The sequence below is a fragment of the Carya illinoinensis genome, chromosome 2 (genome assembly GCF_018687715.1).
Source record: "Carya illinoinensis cultivar Pawnee chromosome 2, C.illinoinensisPawnee_v1, whole genome shotgun sequence".
Lineage (NCBI taxonomy): Eukaryota > Viridiplantae > Streptophyta > Magnoliopsida > Fagales > Juglandaceae > Carya > Carya illinoinensis.
In genome coordinates, this window is record NC_056753.1 from 24,745,175 (window position 1) to 24,767,020 (window position 21,846).

The 21,846-nt window shown below is 35.7% G+C and overlaps 1 protein-coding gene across 8 annotated transcripts; it reads right to left on the reverse strand.

The window, feature by feature from the left end:
* Positions 1-2,012: 2,012 nt before the first annotated feature.
* On the reverse strand, positions 2,013-20,814 carry LOC122300463. Of its 8 annotated transcripts, XM_043111138.1 has the most exons (13): positions 20,476-20,814; positions 20,005-20,097; positions 19,435-19,542; positions 18,860-18,946; positions 16,707-16,753; positions 8,862-8,919; positions 8,274-8,387; positions 7,911-8,024; positions 4,737-4,869; positions 3,713-3,801; positions 3,107-3,357; positions 2,650-2,863; positions 2,013-2,250 (listed from the first exon to the last, which is right to left on the reverse strand). In XM_043111138.1, the coding sequence occupies exons 3-13, from the start codon at positions 19,514-19,516 to the stop codon at positions 2,198-2,200; spliced, it is 1,242 nt and encodes a 413-aa protein (XP_042967072.1). In that variant the 5' UTR covers positions 19,517-19,542; positions 20,005-20,097; positions 20,476-20,814; the 3' UTR covers positions 2,013-2,197. The 8 variants fall into 8 exon arrangements, with proteins under 8 accessions (XP_042967072.1, XP_042967071.1, XP_042967074.1 ...); XM_043111137.1 differs by lacking the exon at positions 20,005-20,097 and having other exon boundaries at positions 19,435-19,529; XM_043111140.1 differs by lacking the exon at positions 20,005-20,097 and having other exon boundaries at positions 4,758-4,869; positions 19,435-19,535.
* Positions 20,815-21,846: the final 1,032 nt, after the last annotated feature.

Here is a 21,846-nt window from a genome sequence, read left to right on the forward strand (position 1 = left end):
TATTAATAATTCACTTAATCTTAATTTATTAATTTAAAAAAAATTATTAATTTATTTGAAAAGAAGAAGAAAAATAAATAAATAAATAAATAAATAAATAAATAAATAATTGAATTGGATCTAATGGATCGGACCAGACTGGACCTAATTGATAGCTACCGGTCTAGTCTGGTTCGAAGAAAATGATGGACCGAAAATTTTGGTCCATCACCCCCTTGGACCATACTGAACGACACAGATTTACACTCCTAGTTTTGTAACTTTTGTTGAGGATGCTTCTAACACCTCGGGTCTACCTGGCCTCTCGGGCTCTTGTTCTGATAGACACATGGAGGAGGCTATCTCGACCATATTGCACAAGCTTCGAGGTTTTCTGTTCCCTGTGAGTTACTTTCTTCATTTCTTATCACTCTGCAATTTATGACTTGCTTTGTTGTACATGGGTTGATCACTTGGCTTCCTAGATAGTGGATAGCGAGATTGACTTGAAAGAGGAAAACCAGTTTATGCAATCCTTTATAGCTCGGGCACATCGTGCTGTCCTAATTGCTTGAGCCGATAAGAAAGAGATGGCGAGGAACTTGTCCCACATGGAGTCCTATTGTCACTCATTGGAGGATTAAATATCCTTTTTTTGGGAGGAGACATATATTGTTCAGCGCGATTGGCAAATATCTCCGGAGGAGGTGGCACGATGTAACCTCGAGGCAAAGTTTCTGGAGGAAGAGCGTGACACGTTACATGATCGCCTTGGATGGATGAGTAGAGAATTGGAAGAGGTTGGGTGGCATAGTTTTGATTACGTGAACCGCATAGCCCAAGTTGAAGAAGATAACCAAGACCTATCCATACAATTGAGCATCGCTTGTGGCAAAAAGTTTAGCGTTGAGGTACATCTAGAGAAGGTTAACCAAGAGCTCAATGGTCATGTTCAATGTTAAAGCTCCTTAGAGCATTCACATTGGTCTATGCATATGCATATGCAAAGTCATATTTGCATAATATGAGCCTAAATTTATCTACATTAGATTATGCATCTTCAAATATTTGCTACATGTTTAAAGATCTACTATTCACTCTCCAAAACATATTTTATTCATTCTTTTTCTCTCCTCCCACTCTCTTTCTACATATTTTACCTTTAAATATTTTACTACATATTTTACTCATTCACTCCCCAAAAAATATTTTACTTAAATATTTTACATATTTGAATAGCAAATCCTATTAAAAAAAAAGCAAAAAAAAATAAAATAAAATGATAATATTTTATTATTATTTTGTCTCAAATTTGCATAAGCCAATGTGGAAATTTTGCTTGTATGGCAAATTGGATCTTCAAAAGATGTGATTTTGCATATGCATATGCCTAAACCAATGTGAATGCTCAGGACTTACATTCATAGCATTCAACTTTTTCAAGTATCCTTCAGATGCAACCATCATCAATAACATTAAACCCCCTTTAGAATATAGACGGAAATCAATCTAATTTTAAATTAAATCTAATATCTAAACACTCAATTTTCAAATCACTAACTTATTTTAATTCAAAACTTCTTTATATATGAGACTCATAATATTTTTTAACTTTCTATAAATACATGTAAATTTATCTTAACATTTAAATATATCTAAACTTATTTTAGGTGGACCCTACAAACCTCACTCCATATCTCAACGCACTACTATTTGTAAAGAATTCAACTCATTTTAACTCACCTCAACATTCAAAAGAATCTAAGATTTTTCAAATGAGTTTTGCCACGTTGAATAAAAGATCTCATTTCGAAATCATTTCCAGTACCCTTCATTTCTGCCAGTACAGGTTCTTCAACGGTGAGGGGAACTCCAGCAGGATCTTGAAATCCATACAATGGAGTGTTCTTGCTTTACCGAATCTAATCAGTTATGAGACCTTAGAAGATGGAATTAACAAAGAAAAGAGAACTTACAAGTAGCAATGCGAACTGCGACCTCTTTCTTACTACAATCTTAATGAGGCCAAAAGATAGAAATAAAATTTCCTTCATTTTCATTGATTATAAACATAGGTCTGAGATCTCAAGTATAATGCAGAAGGCTGGAATAAACAATTGGAATGATTTGCTTTACCAATTTCAAAAAAATATTCTAATTCCTAACCTGAGTATTGGGTTAATTACAACTTTGCGAGCAAAAATCCCCACCAGGACCCCTATAAAACAGGAACACCTCCATTTGGCTGCTGCATGGTCCCCAGTGGTTTTCCTACAAAACGAAAGCAGGACCCAACCACAACTTATTTCCCAGCTTCAATGTATTTTACACCATAAATCATATGAAAAGAGAGAACATAGGGAAAGAGGAAGATGCTTGTGGACGAGCTTTGTGGAATATTTCCAGTGGTGGTGTTGTATTGTCGTAAGAGGGACGCCTCACTTTGAGATATTGAACATAAAAAGGCTTAAAGTTGCGGTTACTTCCAACAAGAAGTGAATTCATTCACTAGCACATGGCACTCACTCAACTAGCTTTTAGGCTTAGGTTGTAGTTAGGATTAGCATCGAAGCTTCAAACCTTCTAATTTATTTGCTCAAACTCATACTCGGCATTAGCAGGCAATCCAAAAAGATTTCATAAATGCAGATGTGGTAAGACTTGGACTACCTGAATTGCCTGCAAAAGAATAAGGCTTTGAAATATATTTGCTTCTCAATCCAACAGGACTGGCCTCAGGCCTCAAAACATTATCCACAGGATGCTGATTGGGGAAGTCGCTGGTTGAGAGGAATCCTCCAGTTTTACCCAAGCATACTTCTGAACTTTGTGCAAGTATTTGATCAGGGCTTCGCACAGAAGACAAAGTGTATGTATGTCTCTGCTTTTTAAGGAATAAAATAATGACAGCTTTAAGTCAGTTGTTCTCAATTAAATTAAAACCAGAGCAATGAAAGTTTCCACAATTAAAAAGCAATGACTCAACGATGCATGAAGACTCAAGATTTTGAGTGATGCCACTTTCATATATTCCTATTATTTATAATAAAATAAAACCCATGACTCCGCAACCAGCCCAGGTGGATCCAAGTGGCCTTGAAAAGTAAGAAGTAACAGAGGGGCAAACCTTCCTGGTGAGCGTGTCCTCCATTGGTTCACCTGAAGGCTCCCTTGGAGTTGAAACTTGCAATGGAATCATGTTTTCCCGTAAATTCTTTGAACTCACCATATCACTGCAAAGTTCCTTGGTTGATGCCTCACAATAAAGATGAGTAAGTTCTGTTCGGTGACGATAAGTTCTTTGTGAGTAGTATATTTTTGTAGCTAGAGGAACTGGAGCATCTGATAGAATTACGCCACAAGATTTATTGTCAAATACTGTGAATCCAGAAAACACATCTGAAGTCAATTAGAGAAGGAGAATGAAAAAGGAAAAGTTCAGGACAACATTCAAAACTATTACATCAACAAATTTTATGACCACTTCAACCCAAAAGAATATAATATGACAATTTTGCTACATGATATCGCAACTTGTACATTTCAATACGATCCAGTGAAGAAACTGAGAAGATATAATACAGAACCCAAGACCCCCCCCCCCCCCAAAAAAAAAAAAAAACGATTCATTCATTGACCATCTATCCATTCAACTAAATGTGACTCGGATATATTCTGCTCAGAAAATTCCAAGGAATCGGAATAGCCTCAACAGATAAAAATTCAGCCTTACAGGGAAATGCATCTGCAGTGCTTGTGATTTTTTTGACACCAGATACTGCTTCTGAATCACTTGATAGAAGTAGACAACCAGCTGCAATCCTACGAAAACAATAAAGCAAATGAATTACATATTGAAAATCCACAATTAAGTTTCAGGAGGGTTCTTAGAATTGGCTTAAATAAAGAAGGGATTTTTATTATTATTTTATTTGTAAGTTGCACACGTGCCCAATGGATTTTAACCCATGAGCTCACCCTTGCCCCCATTCTGATAGGAGGAAGATATGTCATTTGAACTACAACTCATCACAAGAATAAAGGTCCCAGATTGTTACTTTCATCCTATATTGCAAATCGTCTCATTTATAAAGGAGGAGATTGACCCTTCTTCCCCACAAGAATCTAAAGCTGCCATTTTTGGGGGATAAAAAAGAATTCGTAGCCCAAAGTAAAAATGCCTATTCACTCCATCATTCTGCCATATTCTTCTTTTCTTTTGGCCTTAAGAAATGGCATATTTCAAATCACTCTTCACTTAGACATTGTATCTAATTTGGAGTCCCAGTTGCTTGTAGTTAATATATACCATGTACTAAAACAGAAATAATAATTCTTTTGTAATTAGCTTTAAAGAACCCGGTAAAAGTTCTTTACTTCGGCTTCTGGACTAAAGGGTTTCTTCAACATACAACCACAATTATTGGCTGGGCATGAGGCCAGCAGAAATCTATAAAGTGGAGGGCAAGAAGAAACACATAAGTAGTCTAATGCACTCTACATGTCCAAGATTCAGATAGAACTTTTTTCAAGTACTTGAAGATATTCAAAAGGAAAAAGTCTAGTTGCAAGCACACTTGTGCACTAATATGTGCACCAATTTATTGTAATTAGTCAAAAAGTAGATTTTATTGAAAACAGTGCTAATTTAAATTTTAAGTATAAAAGAATCAGTATTGGTACGCAGATTAGTACGCGACTTTACTTGTATGTAGCAAAACTCATTCAAAAGATCATCATTCAGAGCAAAGAGGCACCATTGGAACAAAGAAGCATACGGTTTAGAACGTTTTGCTGGAGGCGGCATTAGACAAGCTGGGTTGTCCTCATTTCCGGGACCAACTCCTGAAACATCCGTCATAGATGCCACATCCATACAGGCTGAATTTCCTAAAGAAAATAGGGAAGCAATGAAGCAAGCTAAACTCAAGACCTGAACCAAATAGAACTTTTATACAGAAAGCAAATAATAATTTTATTTTACAAATACATATAATCAAACATTTTTTCCTTTGACAAGTAATCAGAAGGGCAATTCTCATCTTCCAAAATCAGCATCTAAAGAGAGATTGAGAATCGCAGAGACTCGCTCTATAAATTATGATGCGAAGGAAGGGAGTGAATGCTGTGGTGGGAATAGGGGGAGGGGGATTAATCTTTCCTTTTGAAGCCCAAGATTCTATTTTGGAATGTTTGGGAGCTCAATAATTTTGATAAGTGCTTTCGTATAAAAAATTTATTGTGATCTTTGAAGGTGGCTATCGTTTGATTACAAGAAACTAAGTTGAAGTTCATCGATAGAATCATTATTTGAATTTCGTGGACGTGTTCGTATGTGGGATGGGCCTATCTTGCCTCTAAGGGGGCTTCGGGTGGAGTTCTTGTAAAGTGGGATAAGAAGGTTGTGGATTATCTTGAGGAGAGTATTGGGGATTGGGGATTATTTGGTTGCTTGTTCTTTTCAAGAATGTTAAGGACAATTTTGAGAGGGCTTCCAAGTGCATATATGGGGCAAATTTAGAGAGCAATAGGAGACTCAAGGGATGAGATTATTGGTTTGTATTATTTGTGAAATATGATTTGTTGCATTGGTGAAGATTTCAATGTAACTTGTTTTTCGAGTGAGAGAACGTGGGAGTCTCAAACTCGTTCGGCTATAGAGGAGTTTTCTGAGTTTATTTTTTATCTAGACCCTTGGATCTACCTCTTGTTGGTGCTGCATATACATGGTCCAACAACCGGGTGTGGTCTTGTTTGGACATGTTTTTGGTTTCTCCTCCCTGGGAGGAAGCACACTTCCCTAAGTGTTGCAAAAAGACACTACTTGGGTATGCTCCGATCATTTCCCATTTTGTTGGATTGCGGCAGTATTCACAAGGGTTGTAGGTACTTCCAAGAGTTTTATGCACTTGGAAAGTTTTAGAAGAGCCTTAATGCGACTTTCATTGCACTAATTCCCAAGAGCCCAAGGTCTTTGGATGTGAAGGATTATTACCCCGTTAGTCTAGTCAATTGGGTGTACAAGATCATATCCAAAATTCTGGCCAATCGAATGAGTTTGAAAATGGAGAAATTTATTTTGAAGCCTAAAATACTTTTGTGAGGGGACGACAAATATTGGATTTGGTACTCATTGCTAATGAGTGTCTGAGAGTAGGGTTAAATCTAGAGTGTTGGGTATTGTATGCAAATTGCATATAGAGAAGGCCTATGACCCTGTAAATTGGGAATTTCTGTTCTATTTGCTGCAGAGATGTGGATTCAGGGATAGATGGTGTTCATGGATTAAGCATTGTGTTTCTACAGCTCGTTTCTCGATCCTGGTGAACGGTTCTCCAGTGGGCTTTTTAACAGTTTTCGAGGATTTGGATCCATTGTCTCCATTTTGATTTGTCATCATCTTGGAGGTTCTTAGTAGGATGTTGGATGTCGCTCGTGGTTGGAATCAAGCTCATCTCAAGATGCCCAGTGGAAAGCACTAATCATAGTACTATTAACTATAACGCCTCATGAGAGACCCAAGCCACATCTGAGCCCTACTCTAAAAGAACTAGTCAACAGTACAATTGGAGTACTATTGGAACCATTATAAAAAGCAAGAACCTCTCCTTCCTGAGCAATGTGGAATCCTATACACCACATACACTCGTCATCATCAATAAGTAAGGGGTATCGCATTAACATTTCTCACTTACTTTTTTGCAGATGACACTTTACTTTGAAGCTGTTTCTAACTTACAAATGAGTCTTGGGAAGTCCAACTTGGTCCCGGTGGGCAATGTTCATAAAAACTGAAATACCAAAGGCACTTCCTCTTAGTCATTCACTAGAGTTCTTTCTTTTTAAAGAAAAGGGAAGGTCGAGCAAGATTCACACATCCATATGTCCGGTCAAAAAGAGGTTAGCCAGCGCAAAAATAATACTCAACAAAATGCTCAATCCACATCCAACCAGCCCTATCTATAGTTCCTTTTCTCGGAGGGGCAGTCGGTCCAACATAGCTATCTCTAGCTAGCATCTATCGCCTAGATAGCAACCGAAGGAAGGAAATCCAAATGTTAATGGTTATCCATCCAGCTCATATTCAGAGCTTGGAGAGAGTTTTGCAATGTTAGTTATCATCTTTGCCCATGAAATAGCTTGGTCTTCCCCCTGAGAATGCTTATAATGCAAAGTCTATTTGCGATGAGGTAATTGAGAAGATTAAGCAAACATCGGCAGGTTGGAAAAGGATATACTTGCCAAAAGGGGGCAGAATCACTTTGAGCAAGAGTATGCTGTCTAAGCTCCCTACATATTTTCTATCTTTGTATGATTTGGCAGGTCAATCAGGTCACGGTTACCAGAATAACCCTAATGATAATATTCTTATTCCCTAACCAGGTCAATCCGTGAACCTGCAGGTTAACCTGACACAACTAGATTATTAATCGGGTCACATTTGGGTTCACCCATACCCAATTATGCCCAACCCCAACCCTATTTTTACGTGCCAATTCACACGCCGTGTCAAAAATTGACAGCCCTACCCCAAAGAGTGATTTTTTCTTCAAACCTTTTAACCTCAGTTCAATGGTAGCAAGTTAAAAAGTCTGAGAAACAGATCCATTATATCTTATTTGTTCTCAACCACCAAAAGACAACTAATAGAGGGATCCTTTTGTACTAGATGTATCTATTACACTCATAGCCTCTAGAAAATGAGAATAAAAGGCGAAAACTACTGGACTATAAATAAAATAAAATTCTCAAGATAACTCCTTTGAGCGGTACAGAAAACATACGCCCATCCCTCCCCCACCAAAAGGCGGCTAATAGTGGGATCCTTTTTTCAATATTCTATTGTCAAAGTAACTGGCTAGATATACAAACCCCCCACCCCCACCCCCACCCACACCCACACATAAGCAAATCAGAGCAAATGAAGTTACTTTTTGCACAGGAAGCTATTCCAGCTTGATTGTCCAAGTGGGATTCTGATACAGCAGAGTTATCAGCATCCACGGATTCAGACTTATCTTTCCCCCCAATAGGAGTAGCTTGGTCTAAGAGAGCTTAAGAATTATCAAAAAAATGCATCCAGCAACATAATACAAAATAAAACCCAAGATTCAAACGTTCAGAAAATGTTTAAAAAAAAAAAAGATTATGTACTAACTTGTTCCAGATACTTGTCATATTCTTCAATTCAAGGCAAAACAAAGTTCACAAAAGAAAATATCAGGAGGGAATTGTCCAAAAGACCAACAAACTGAACATTAAACTTGGCCATCATAACTCTTTGTCAAGGATACTAGAATAAGCAGTTAATAACTTCTTTCTCTCCTTCTTTGGAAGTTTCCTGTTCACAGCACTGCCATCAAACTCCAAAGTAGTTTCTTCTACAGAATTTAGTGACCTACAGATTTCTGAAAAAAAAAAATGAGAAAAAAGAAGAAAGCCACTTCAGCACCAGAACAGAATCTTCTGAGAAATTACAGCTACAATCCCAACTATTAACATTTGGTGACTACTTAGAAAACAACACATGAAGATAAACTAATAAAAGCAAGGTTCTCAGATGACAATAAAAAATTGTCCTGTTTCTCCAATTATTTGCAGTCTGTTATTACTGGAGACTCTCCTTCAGATGGCAGTGATGATGAGAGGCAAAGTAGTGAAAGCTTAGGTCCTGTACAAGTGAAACTTGTCCCTTTTTATTTTGAAGATGTTTTCCGGCTAACACTTAGTGTTTTTACTTTGAAGATGTATTCCGGCTGACACTTGCATTTCTTTTTTAATGTTCATTTCTTATCAACATTCTAAAATAAAATCTTTAACAAGTTTATTTTTCGGAAAATGGAAACTCCTGCAATTCTGAGAAGGGGAGGGGGCCTCCAAACCTGCATGAGCCGCATATTGACTGGCCTTGATGGGCTTCTTGCAAGCATTGCAACATACCTTCATGTTTATTTAAAAAAATCAAATAAACAAAGAGAATGAAAAGCTTACACGTTAAAAAAAAAAGAATGAAAACTTATAGAAAAGCCAATCTGCCTCATAAACAAACACAATCATAATCTCAATCAATCACATGGGATGAGTTGATGTAACATGCAGTTCCCAATTTAGAAAAAGCACCAAACAAACTACTTTCTTTTTACATGACAGTCAATATAAAGCAAACAGAAAGGATATCATGCCCTAGATAAGTTACAATAGGATATCATGCCCTAGATAAGTTACAATACCTACGTCACACAAAAAAGATGCAATTTAGAGACCGCTCAATCAATTGCAGCAGTAATTCAAAAAAAATTAAAAATGTTTTCACAAGATCACTTCCTTTTTTACAAGCAAAGCACTTTTTATTACAAGCATAGAGGGGCACAACCCATGTACGAAAAAAGTATGCAAAAAGATATACCTAGCTACCAAGGAGAAGAGAAAGAGAAAAAGTCCATAAAGACTAATAGGCTGGAGGATCAGAAGCTATTGTGAGCAGACATCCAAGCAAAGAGATTGTTGAACATATATATATATATATTTTTATAATTAATAAGAATCTTATTACCATGAATAGGCATAGCCCGAGTACACATGAAGTATACAAGAGGAAATACCTACACACATCATCACCGTTCATTACATTAGCCTTAGCCCATAGACATAGATTGTTGAATATTATGGCTGTTAATTCTAACACCATCCTCTCATGGTCTTCAAAGGTTCAAATATAGCGTTTTTCCAAATGCACTACATTAATTACAAAGAGATCATCCTTCAAACATCCAAGTTTTTGTCACCACCATATGGATTCCAACATGTCAACAACCCCACCACCCTCTAAGGCATAAACCAATCAACCCAAATGTGTTGATCATCAATGCTTCTAAACTTTTTTTTTTTTTTTTTTTATAAGTAAATCAAAGTATATTAATGAAAAGAATAGGCAAAAGCCATGTTCAGTACAATGAATGCCCTACTACTTAGGATCAATAGATACAAGAAAATCATGAAAATTTTGGCCATTAAAATTAAAGGCAATGGCCCAAGTACAAAGAGTTCTAAAAAAGAAAGCTTTTAGTTCCTCCATAGATATCTCTTTGTCCTCGAAAGTCCATTCATTACGCTCTTGCCACACACACCACATAATGCAAATAGGGATAATCTTCCATATAGCCTTGATCTGTTGAATGCCTCTCAAATTTGTCCAACTAGCCAAAACCGCCACCACAGTCTTAGGCATAACCTAACCCAAGTCTAGTCTACTAAATATCTCATTCCATAACCCTCGAGCTACCTCACAGTGTAATAAAAGATAGTCTAAAAATTCACCCTCATTCCTACACATGCAACACCAATCTGCGATTATCACTCTTTTTTTCCTCAAGTTATCCGTTGTGAGGATCTTACCCAAGGAAGCGGTCCACACAAAAAACACTGCTTCGGGAGGTGCCTTATGTCTCCAAATCCTTTTCCAAGGAAACTTAATGGGAGACTCTTGTGAAAGAGACTTATAGAACGCGCGAACCGAGAACAAGAATTTACTTGTAGGAATCCACCATAATAAATCAGCAAGCTGATTGCTCCATTTGAGTGAGTACATGAGGCTGAAAAAGGCTGCAAAACTGTCCGTTTCCCAATAGTGTGCCGCCTGGCTGAAGTTGATGTTCCACTGGATTTGTTCCCCAACTCTCACCATGACATCCGCCACTGAAATCTCCTTATCACTTGCGGACCTAAAGAGAGCAGGAAATTGGTCCTTTAGAGCACAATTACCACACCAAGTATCATACTAGAATTTAATCTTAACCCCATCTCCTAGACGTAAACTTGTGTGACAGGAGAAAACCCCCCATCCTCCTCTTATATATTTCCACAGCCCCACTCCATATGCTCCTCACCTTGTTGGTACACCATCACCCCAAAGGCTACCATATTTACTCTCAATCACCAACTCACCAACTCACATTGTAGCAGAAGATGATCGACATTATTACCATTTTGCTTGTACATCCAACACCACCCCAATAATTTCGTTAAAGTTTTTCCTAAGGAAGCCCTCCAAACAAAGAAAGATACCCTCAAAAGCCCCTTATTTCTCCAACGTACTTACAAGGAAATGACGAGCCAAGGATAAGTGCTTTTGGATGGTATCCAACATATTGATCATCATTGCCACTTCTCCACCTAAAAGCATACATTGGGCAAAGAACAAGGAGAAAAGTGGTAAATCTCAATAATGAGATGATATAATATAAGAAACATTCCATTAGGGTATATTATTTGAGATTTGCCAGTGTTCTGCAACTGAAGCCTCCTTAAGAAGACTTTGTACCAACCCACCCACGGGTAGCCCAAGTGGTAAAGCGAACTTGTGTACATGTGCCCCATGTCATAGGTTCGATTTCCCTGGGATCAAACTGTGATTTAAGTGGGAGGCTGTAACAGCCCGCTAGAAATTCAATTGTAAAATTTCTATTAACTTTAGGAACCTCGTGAAAACCCCATAAGTTTTCACGAATCCATTAATCGTATAGATTTTTGTCTAACTACATAGTTAGTGTTATTATTTACTATGGTATCAGAAGTGTGTTTTTGATTATTGGAGATAGTTAGAAGTGTCAAAATGTATTATGGTTTGTGCCATTAGACTCGGAGGGTTATTTAAAGTCTTATGGCGCAATAACTTTTTTTCATATTTTCGGACAAAACGTCTGTTCAAAACTGTAGATATTATTGGATAAAAATAAATATCTTGAGGTAATTTTCATGAATATTATTGGGTAAAAATATTTTAAGTTGATTTTTATAGATATTATTAGATAAAAATATCTTAAGTTGATTTTTTGTAGATACTATTGGATAGAATATTATGAGATAATCTTTTATAGATATTTTGGGTAGGAGAAAACTACACTCAACTCTCAACTCCAGCCTCATCTCTTCCATATCTCATCCATAAGTATCTCCAGCCACCTCTCCCCACGAAATTATTTCCATTTATACTTTCCATTAAAAGAATATCAAATACTCTCTCTCGGACAGCTTTTAGGAGTTCTTTTGCACGCCCATTTTGAAGCTTTTGTAAGTGTTTTATCATAAAGTCTCCTTCATATAAGTTGTTCCTTTTTTAGTCTAGTTTACATGGATATATTATTTGCCCCATTTGAAGATCATTTGGTCAGTCAAATATTATATAAACTATAGAAAGGTCATTCTGGGAGATAAACTGGAGAATATGTTATAGTTTGGAATTTTTGACCAAGCTAATAGATAGATATTGGTCCGAAATTTTTATGGAGTATTGTTAACATGTATATGTGACTATTGGTTGAGGATTTTTGCATGATTAAAGGTTTTGATGAAAGATTTTCTTAGATTTAGAAACTTAGAAACTGGAAGAAGAAAAACAGTTTCTATTTTGAGAAAGTTTAACTCTTTGGTGGTCTAAATCTATTCCAATGACTCTAATAATTTTATTGGAGGATCCTAAGCATCTTATATACATGTTATATTATTATTTTGAAGATATTTGATGTTAGTTTCAAAAATATGAAATTTTATGCAAAGATATATTTAGATAAGCCAAAGTGTAGATATTCTTGGCTAAATTTATGTTTTGGTTAATTTCTAACCATGTGATCTTGAATTAGAAGCTTATATATATTTTAGGACATCTTTTTAAACTATGCGATGGTTTGGTTTGAAGATCATATATTTATAAGTCATAGATCAAGAGATTTATCAAAACTAGTTGAGGAAAAAGTTTCTGTTTTTGGACTAAGTGTAAAACCAAAAACTCCAAATGTTATTTTGTGATTTTGGTGACTTTAGTTTGATGATTTAAAGCATGGTTGATGTTAGGATAATATTATGAATATGTTAGAAGCAAGATTTGATTTTTGAAATTCTTGGAGATGTTTTGATTTAAAGTCAAAACTTGTGATTCAAGTGCTTGAATCTTTTTACAAAAAATTTTGGTGTTGATTATTAGCTTTTTCTAAATGGATGTTTTAAGTATGGTTTTGAACTTAGGATTGGAAGATATTTGTTGCAAAATTTTGGTTTAAGCATGAGTTTTGAAGTTGGAAGGAATTGCAACAAAAATCAAGGGAAATGGCCTATGGATGTTTCGGCCATAGTGTGTTTTCCATAGTTGTGTTTTGTTTTAAATTTTTCTGAGTTGATATTTAAGTTTAGGACAAAATTTACATGAGAAATGTAAATTTTGAAAACTTTTGGAGTTAGTATGGAAAATCCTTAAGTAATGGGTAAAACGGTCATTTTCCCACATGTAGATAGTAAAATGAAAATTTTACTTTTTAAGTTAGTATTTTCCATACTTCAAATTATTAGTGATTTAGTTCTAACTTTTAGAATCACTAATTACAGTATCTCATGGTCGCACTTGAAGTTTTATAAGAAACGCGGAGATCGAGGTAAGTTAGCTTTTAACTTACTAGCATTCTACTGTGTATGTGTGCTAAGTAAAGGAACTACAGTGTATGTATGTATGTTATCATATATGTTATGCCATGCTAAGTTATCACGTAATTGTCTATTATACAGAATTTATTCTTTCATCAATTTTTATCTGTTACATAATATATTCTGTCATGTATTACTGTACATTACAAGTATGTCATGTTAAATATATTGTCTATTATACGTTATGCCATGTTACGAAATGTTTCTATCTCAAGTTGGTCATGTATTTCAAGTTATGTTCAAATCACGTTATGTTACGTCAGCGCTCCAGTCATTTCGTTTTCCAGTCACGTTTTATCTTGAGTACATTCAGTTTGCATAGAATACATGGGGCCACAACAACTGTGGAGTATGTATTTTTCATGTTAAGTCAAGTTTGTATAGAATACATGGGGCCACAACAACTGTGGAGTATATATTTACACGTAGAATACATGAGGCCACAACAACTGTGGAGTATGTATTTTTCATGTTAAGTCAAGTTTGTGTAAAATACATGGGGCCACAACAACTGTGGAGTATGTATTTACACGTAGAATACATGGGGCCACAACAACTGTGGAGTATGTATTTTTTCATGTTAAGTCAAGTTTCAGAACAAGTTCATGATAAGTCAAGTTTCAGATCAAGTTCGTGTCAAGTCAAGTTCAGTTCATGTTTCAATTTAAGTTATGTCAATTATGCTATGTTGTATGCCAAGTTATGCTTTAATTATTTATGAATTTGATTATGCATTTATACTTTTACTGTCATCCATGCATCATTAGCTTGTGTGGAAGTTTTTTTATTAACTTACTGAGATTTGTAATCAAATCTCACTTTGGTAGTCCCAACTACCATTCTCCCCGAATGGTAGATCTTGTCACAGGACATGAAGGAGAATCAGGAGCTGATCAACTAGACACAGTTGACTAAGCGACAGTGCGACATCAATGTTAATATAGTAATTAACGTAAATTACTACTTGTATGATTGAATTGCATCTCTAGTACTTTTTGGATCATAACCATTTTGGACTAGTGTTGTGATCTTAGTTGTTCAATGGGTTTTTATGTATGAAGTATGTTTTAAGCATTTGGAATATTTTCAATTTGGTGCATAGTATTGCTAAAGAAAGAAAAAAAAAATTATCCGCTGCGAATATTGCATATTGTTAGATGCATGTTAGGAACATTGCATCTTATATGTCATGAACGGGGGCAGGTAACCTTGTGTTGCATGTCTCGACGCTTCAAATGTCCGTCCAATCCCAAACGGAATTTGAGGGCGTCACAGAGGCTATGGCGGTGGGTTGATGTGCTAGTCTCCCCGAGGGTTTTGGTTCCATTGGTGATTCTTAAGGGCTCTGATGTGGGGTGGTTCCCCATCATAAAAATTTAAAAAAAAAAAAGAAAAAAAAAGACTGTATCAACATCCAATTTTAGACTTGTTACCCACCTCAAATCTAATAAAACAAGAGAAATCCCCCCACCCTCTCCTAATGCTCTTCTACAACCCAACTCCAAAAGATTCATCAACCTCATTTAAATACCAACCTTCCCACAGGCTACCAAATTGGCTTTAACCAAAGACCACCATAAAGCTTCCTTCTAAATGGCATACTACCATAATCATTCCCTCAAAGAGATATGTTGGGAGAAAAAAAAAACAAGTTTCTAATGCCAATGCCACTGGAAGAGATGGGACCACTTAACTAGGTGCAACTTGAACTCATTGCCAATTCCTCCCCACAAGAAGTACCTATAAAGCCTTTTGAGATGTTAGGCTCCACCAACAAGGATAGAGGTAGAGATAACAAATAGGTTGGCTGATCAAAATACTTTTGATCAAAGCACCATGCCTGCATTTAGATAAGCATAGTTGCTTCCACCCATCTAAGTTGTTGTTTGGATAATGAGTTAAGATGAGATAAGTTGAGATGAAAGTTGAATAAAATATTGTTAGAATATTATTTTTTAATATTATTATTATTATTATTTTAGAAATTGAAAAGGTTAAATTGTTTATTATATTTTGTGTGAGAATTTGAAAAAATTGTAATGATGAGATAAGATAAAACACTTTCACTATCCAAATGGGGCCTAAGTGGTGTTCCGTCTTTTCCATAATGTTATCCCAAATGAATTTTGCCATGAATAGTGCCACCAACAGAAGATCTAGATACTTCATGTGTAAAGATGACACCCTACAGCCAAGGATGCGTGCCAAACCTCCATTTTGCTCCACCACCCCAACCATACTGATTCTAACTTTGCCAAGTTTATTTTCAATCCTAAGACAGCTTTGAAACATGGGAATAGACTACGAAAATGAATTATATGTTTCTGGAAAACCTCACAAAATATGAGTATGATCAACGAATAATGGGTGTGACAAAATAAGCTCCTTGTTGTTTCTAGAGACCATTGAGAAACCTGACAAGAGCATTCTACTCACTGACTCCATTAACACAACAAAAGGTAGAAGGGAGAGAGGGTCCCCCTCTCTTTTCACAAAATCACACAGTCATCTTTTTTTCCCAAAATATTCTAGAAGCAAGGCCAAAGAGCTACAGTTTTTTGCACAAATAACATAACTTTAGCGAAAATACTTTTAAAAGAGATCTTACTAGGACTCAAAAAAGCAAATAACGTCACATCCTAGAGATGTGTTACAAAGATCTGAGTGATACCCTAGGTACAATTAGTGCTACACACACTGGCATCCTTCACTCTATTTGCTTCTTCTAATAGCATAAAAAGAACAAAGGTTATGAAAATAACTGTTGAGTCCAACAAATACAAAGAGGGTTCATATAGTATCCAGGTTGTCAATAGTCTCTTCTAGACATTCCCATTTAGAAGCTTACTGAATCATGGCAACATATAGCAGCAAATGTGCCAGTAATTGCATCTTACATGAGAGGAAAGAATCCATGGACTAGCATCAATTATGGCAAACTTCCATAGGATCAAATTACATGTCTTGCAAGCATTTCCCATCCTTTTACATGCAAAATATCCATATTGAAGTCAAATTTAAACGAGATTCTCCTGTAAGTTTTTCAAACATCACCCTAAACCAACTTTGGGGAACAAAAAGAAGGGGATGAAAAACACTTGTAGAGCCTTGTGGCAGAAATATAGAACAAGAAAAAGTTAAAGAACTACCAATTATTTAGAAAAGAAGATCTCTAGCAGGCTAGCATCTATACCACCATATCACAAAGAAACAATTTCTAGTATGAAATAATTTATAGTGATGTCGAACCTTACCAATTGCAAAGGTTCAGCCATAGGCTTCAAACCAAAGACATGCATATCTGCATACGGAAATCACAAACACTTGGAAGTTAAACCAACAAACTGGAAAGTGCAAAGATATGTCACACTGTTGACATGAGCTGAAGTAAATGAGCTTTGCAAGACTCTCACATATCCTATTATGTAAGTATAACATAAACAAACTTTGCCCACAACGTCCTTTTTTAATAAGTTATAAAATTTCATTAATTACTTATCCACTAAAACTTCATTAATCCGTCACTTTGTACCCATATATGCATCATATATGCTCACAAAACATCTTAAAATCACTGACTGCATATTTTCATGTTACATGGACACTTTTAAATTAGAAAACACTTAAGGTCAATGCATGTCAAATAACAAATACCAACACATCATAGATGTTAGTAGAATACTCCCTAAACAATGTTTCCAAAAAAATACCAACCACCTGGGAGAAGGAATGTGCACATAGTTCGCTTAATATGGTTCAGGAAAGCCAAAGTTACAGAGGCGCTCAAACTTTGCCACCTATTTGGTCATATAGAGAGAAATGATAGGCAATAAAGTGAACAGAAATGATAGGTGAATGGGACAATCCGTGGGCCATTCACAGACACAGACAAATTTTCCACAGTTCATGTGAAAAGTGGAAAATTTTGCCCGTGTACATCAATGGTCTGTAAATTGTCCCGTGCTTCATTCATATCAATATAATTTACTTCTTACATATCAAAAAAAAAAATTGTCCCATGCTTGTAGCATAACTCTAAAGCGAAGGATGTCATTAAAGATTCCAATATTTTGCTAAGTGAACTTTACTTCAATACCCTTAATGTGACAAGGAAAAATTTTCCCACTCAAGTCGTACTAGTATATCCTTAACCTCAAGTTCTGCCAGTGGAAGCAGGCAGCAGCAGCTGCTGAACCTTTTACCAATACATGGACAACAAAAAGGGAAAACCATCCCTCAAAAAGTTTAAGGCCCCGTTTGGTTCCCAAATCCAACTCAGTATCCTCCACTTTACACCGCTTCAACCATCCAAACACCCCAACTTGACTCAGCTCACTTCATGAATTCGCTGGACTCATTACTGTAGGATGTGACTTGAGCCTCTGACTGCTTTTTGCTGTAAAGCAGATTCCTGCACATCTGGTTGTTTTCTTTCCATTATCACCATTGCTTTCCGTCTCTCTCTCTTGCTTGCCCACAAAAAAAACTCTCGAGCTCAATGTTGAGTGGAATTCCGTTAGTTGACAGTGAGTGCATGCCATTAGAAGAAAACTTTTTTTTTTTTCAAAATTTTACATCAGATTGGCACGTGGGGGGTTGGGGGGGAGATAAAAGCACTGAACAGTTGCTGGTCCCACCAACTTTACAAATTCCAATATATATATCTAAACTCATCCTAACACATCCAAACACATTTTAAACTCATCTTACATGGGTCCCACAAAACTCACTCAACCATCCAACTCACTATTATTCATAAAGAACTTAGATCAACTCAACTCAGCTCGACATCCAAATGCAGCCTAAGTCATCAGGTTTAGGCATTCTGAAACCAGCCGTTTAATGCTCTGACTAAAAATCACATCATATCTAACTTGGCCCATATCCATAAAATTTGCATCGTTTTTCTTTTGTTTATTTATTACATATATCTGGTAGCTCTCCAAAGGCAATTCCACCTACCTTTAGCCATAACTGCTGTGATGCTTCTTACATGCATCAGTGTTGCATCTATATACCAGTTTCATTATTTATTTATTTTTTTGATAGGTAAAAGAGAATTTATTAATCCACACAGGAAGTATACAAGAAAGAGCATAATTACAAAACTACGCGCTACGGAAAGTAGCTTAAAAGTCATTATTTCCTGAAGGACTATATATGCACTGCTCTTTAGACAGAATTCCCATGATGCTACAGTGGTATTAGAGATATTTCATTGCAACACTGACTGGTAAATTAGAAGATATGCCACAAACCACTCTAAAATCACCTTTTTATACTAAACACTACCATGCTATATGACTTTCGTGTAAAAGGAAGATAGTCATTAGACTGAGGAACAAATGAATAAAGCTGGATATAGCTCTTCAAGAAAGGTAGTTGCCAAAAAAAAAAAAAAAAATACCTTCTTCGTCAAGTAAATTTGCTTCGACTGCCTCGCATAGTTCTCTACATATGTATTGAGCAGATAATTTCCGGTGCCCAACTTCATCTGCCAACCCCATAGGAGGAAGATGGTTATAACAATTGAGGTTAGAAGTACTTATAAAAAAAAAAAAAAAAAATTGAGGTTGGAAGTATATATACCTAGATTCATGCAACATTACTTAGCAAATAAAGCACAACCACTTGAATCAGTTGCAGCTTACATAGCTAAACCTTGGTCACTGAAACTTTCCCTCCAACTAAGTAGTATATATAAATTGAGTTTAATCTGGTTAACTTGAAAATAAACTAGATGATTTATACTATTGGAAGCCTTCATCTTAAGCCACACTTCTTACATGCAAAATTTCAAACATGCTTACTTCATATTCCCCAAGACTATAAACACACACCTGTCCATGGATGGAGAGAGTCAGGTGAAAATTCATATACACAAGACTTAATATGTTTGTTAGTACCATACCATCTTTTACACGGCCTAATAGGTGAGACTATGGTAAGACTATATAACTATGAACCTCATACTAATTGTACCTGCCATGGTTTGTGAGAAGCTCCCAGCCACAAGAAGCCTTGCCATGGCTGCCATTCTCCCACTTCCGAGAGAGCATACCATTGAGAGAAGTAATCTGTATCTGTAAACTAGAATTAGAAAAGTCACTATATATGGTTTGTAACTTTATTGAGTGATATTGGGCACATGAGGATGGGCAGGGGAAGATTCCAACCAATAACCCCACTTTATGATGCATGTTGCCGGCCAATTGTGCTACCCCTTGCAGCAAGAAGGGCCCAATATTAAATCCAGAGTAATGCTATGCCCCAATCCCAACAGTATAACTTTGCTATGATCTCAAATTAACTACATCTAGCAAAACAATTTTTTTATTGGTAATCAAGAAGTTTTATATTCATAATAAGAGGCATAGCCCACATCTAGCAAAACAATAAATATCACATATGCATGCACGCAACACGACCCACACACGCTCACCCTTAAATAGAAAAATTGGGAAAAGCTTGAGCTTTGGCTTTTGAGGTAGTATTAGTATCAGGGACCCTCATAAGAATGCACTTCACAAATGCATTTCATAAGCTACTTACCAAAAATTGCATTACATAGGCTGACTCCAACAATTGTTGGCCCTTGATAATGCCTTTGTTTCTTTTTTGCTGATCCTCTTAATAAAATTCATCCTAATTATGTGAAAAATATTAATTTTTTTGTCTAAAAAAACAAGAGTTGTTGGCTTAAACTGTACATTGTAAGAACGAAACCCATTAAAAAAATGCAAGGAAGATCAACCGTTGGAAAGCCCACGACACCGAAATTGACTGTATAATCTAATAAGAAGAAAAACTTTCAGGCGCATGCAATTCAGACGTTGGCACACTGAACCACTATTACAACCAAGAGAGACGAAAAACCCAAATCTTTTATCAAATGCCACAAGAAATAGACTCGTAGAACCTTGCCTACTAAAAGAATCATATTATATGCAGTTCAGATAATGTACCTATCATAATTAATCAGAATTTAAATAAAAAACACCAAAATAAATACAAGAATCTCACCTCAATCTGTACAAAGATTTTATCCACGAAGAACCTATAAAAAAGCCCCAGATTACGTAAAGAAGCTGGAGTACTCGGAGAATTCGAATCAATCTGCGAGAAGACGTCGATCTCCGCCTGATGTCGGTAGAACCGGAGGCAAGGGAGGAGCGAGGAAGCGTGGCAATGGTGTGACCGGAAACCCTAGGCACAGAGAGAGAATTTGCTTTTGGTTCAACACGAAAGCTCTACTCTGCTCTCTCTCTCTCTCTCCCCTCCGCGAGGAGAAGAGGAAGAGCGGGGAAAGCTAAAAAAATGAGACGCTTTTCTGATTCGTGCAAAACTGCATTGCAAACTGCACAGTACAACAAATTTTAGATATGTGCTTCATTTTCATTATTTATTTTATAATAATAATAATAATAATAATAATAATAATGAATCGTCGTCGTTTTTCCCAACGGCCCAGTAAACGGAAGGCTTTTCACTCCTCTTCCACTGTGGAGATTACCATTGGTTTAAAAGACTCTTAAAAATAGACATCCTTATATCACATATTACATAGAAAAATAAATATATGGTGCAATAATAATAAGTAGTTTTTAAAAAAATTATTATCGTTCCCTTCTAAATATTTTTAAGACTCAAAAATAAATCATCTACTCATTTAGGTTTATTTATAGTTATAACAGTTCTCTTGTATTTAAACTATCACCCAATCTTCTCTATTTCTTTGTTTTTATTTATATTTTTGGAAAACTTTTGCTAAATTTTATCTCAAATTACCAATACGTAAGATACCCTTTTTATACTTAAAAAGACAAAATGATATAAAAAAATTATCAAAAAAATAAAATAAAATATCACAAATAAATTTTAAAAAATACATATCACAAAGGGTGATCTAACTTACGGCCCGTTTGGGAACATAATTGTTTTCAAATATTATCAAATATTTTATTTACAAACACACTCAGACACAAAATATTTTTTAATGTCAAATATTTAATCATTACCTAATCATTACAACTTTTTCAAATTTATAAATAAAATACGAGGAAATATAATATTTTTAAATTTCAAAACAAAAATTATATTCAAACATTTTTTAACATAATATTTCTATTCTTTTTTCTCTCTCTCTCTTTTCCTAAAACTTAATAAAATATCATTATGATTCACAAACTATATCATTATTATTTACAGATATTTTGATATATTCTTAATATCTAACCGATCCTTTAATGCTTCATGGGTGGCACAACCCAAACTAAGGGCATAAACTAAGTACACTTCTATATTTGGATTTGCATTTGCGTTTATAAAACGATCCGGGTACTTGCCCGGGTTAACCCAATTATAATCCTAGCAAATACTCGATTATAAAAATAT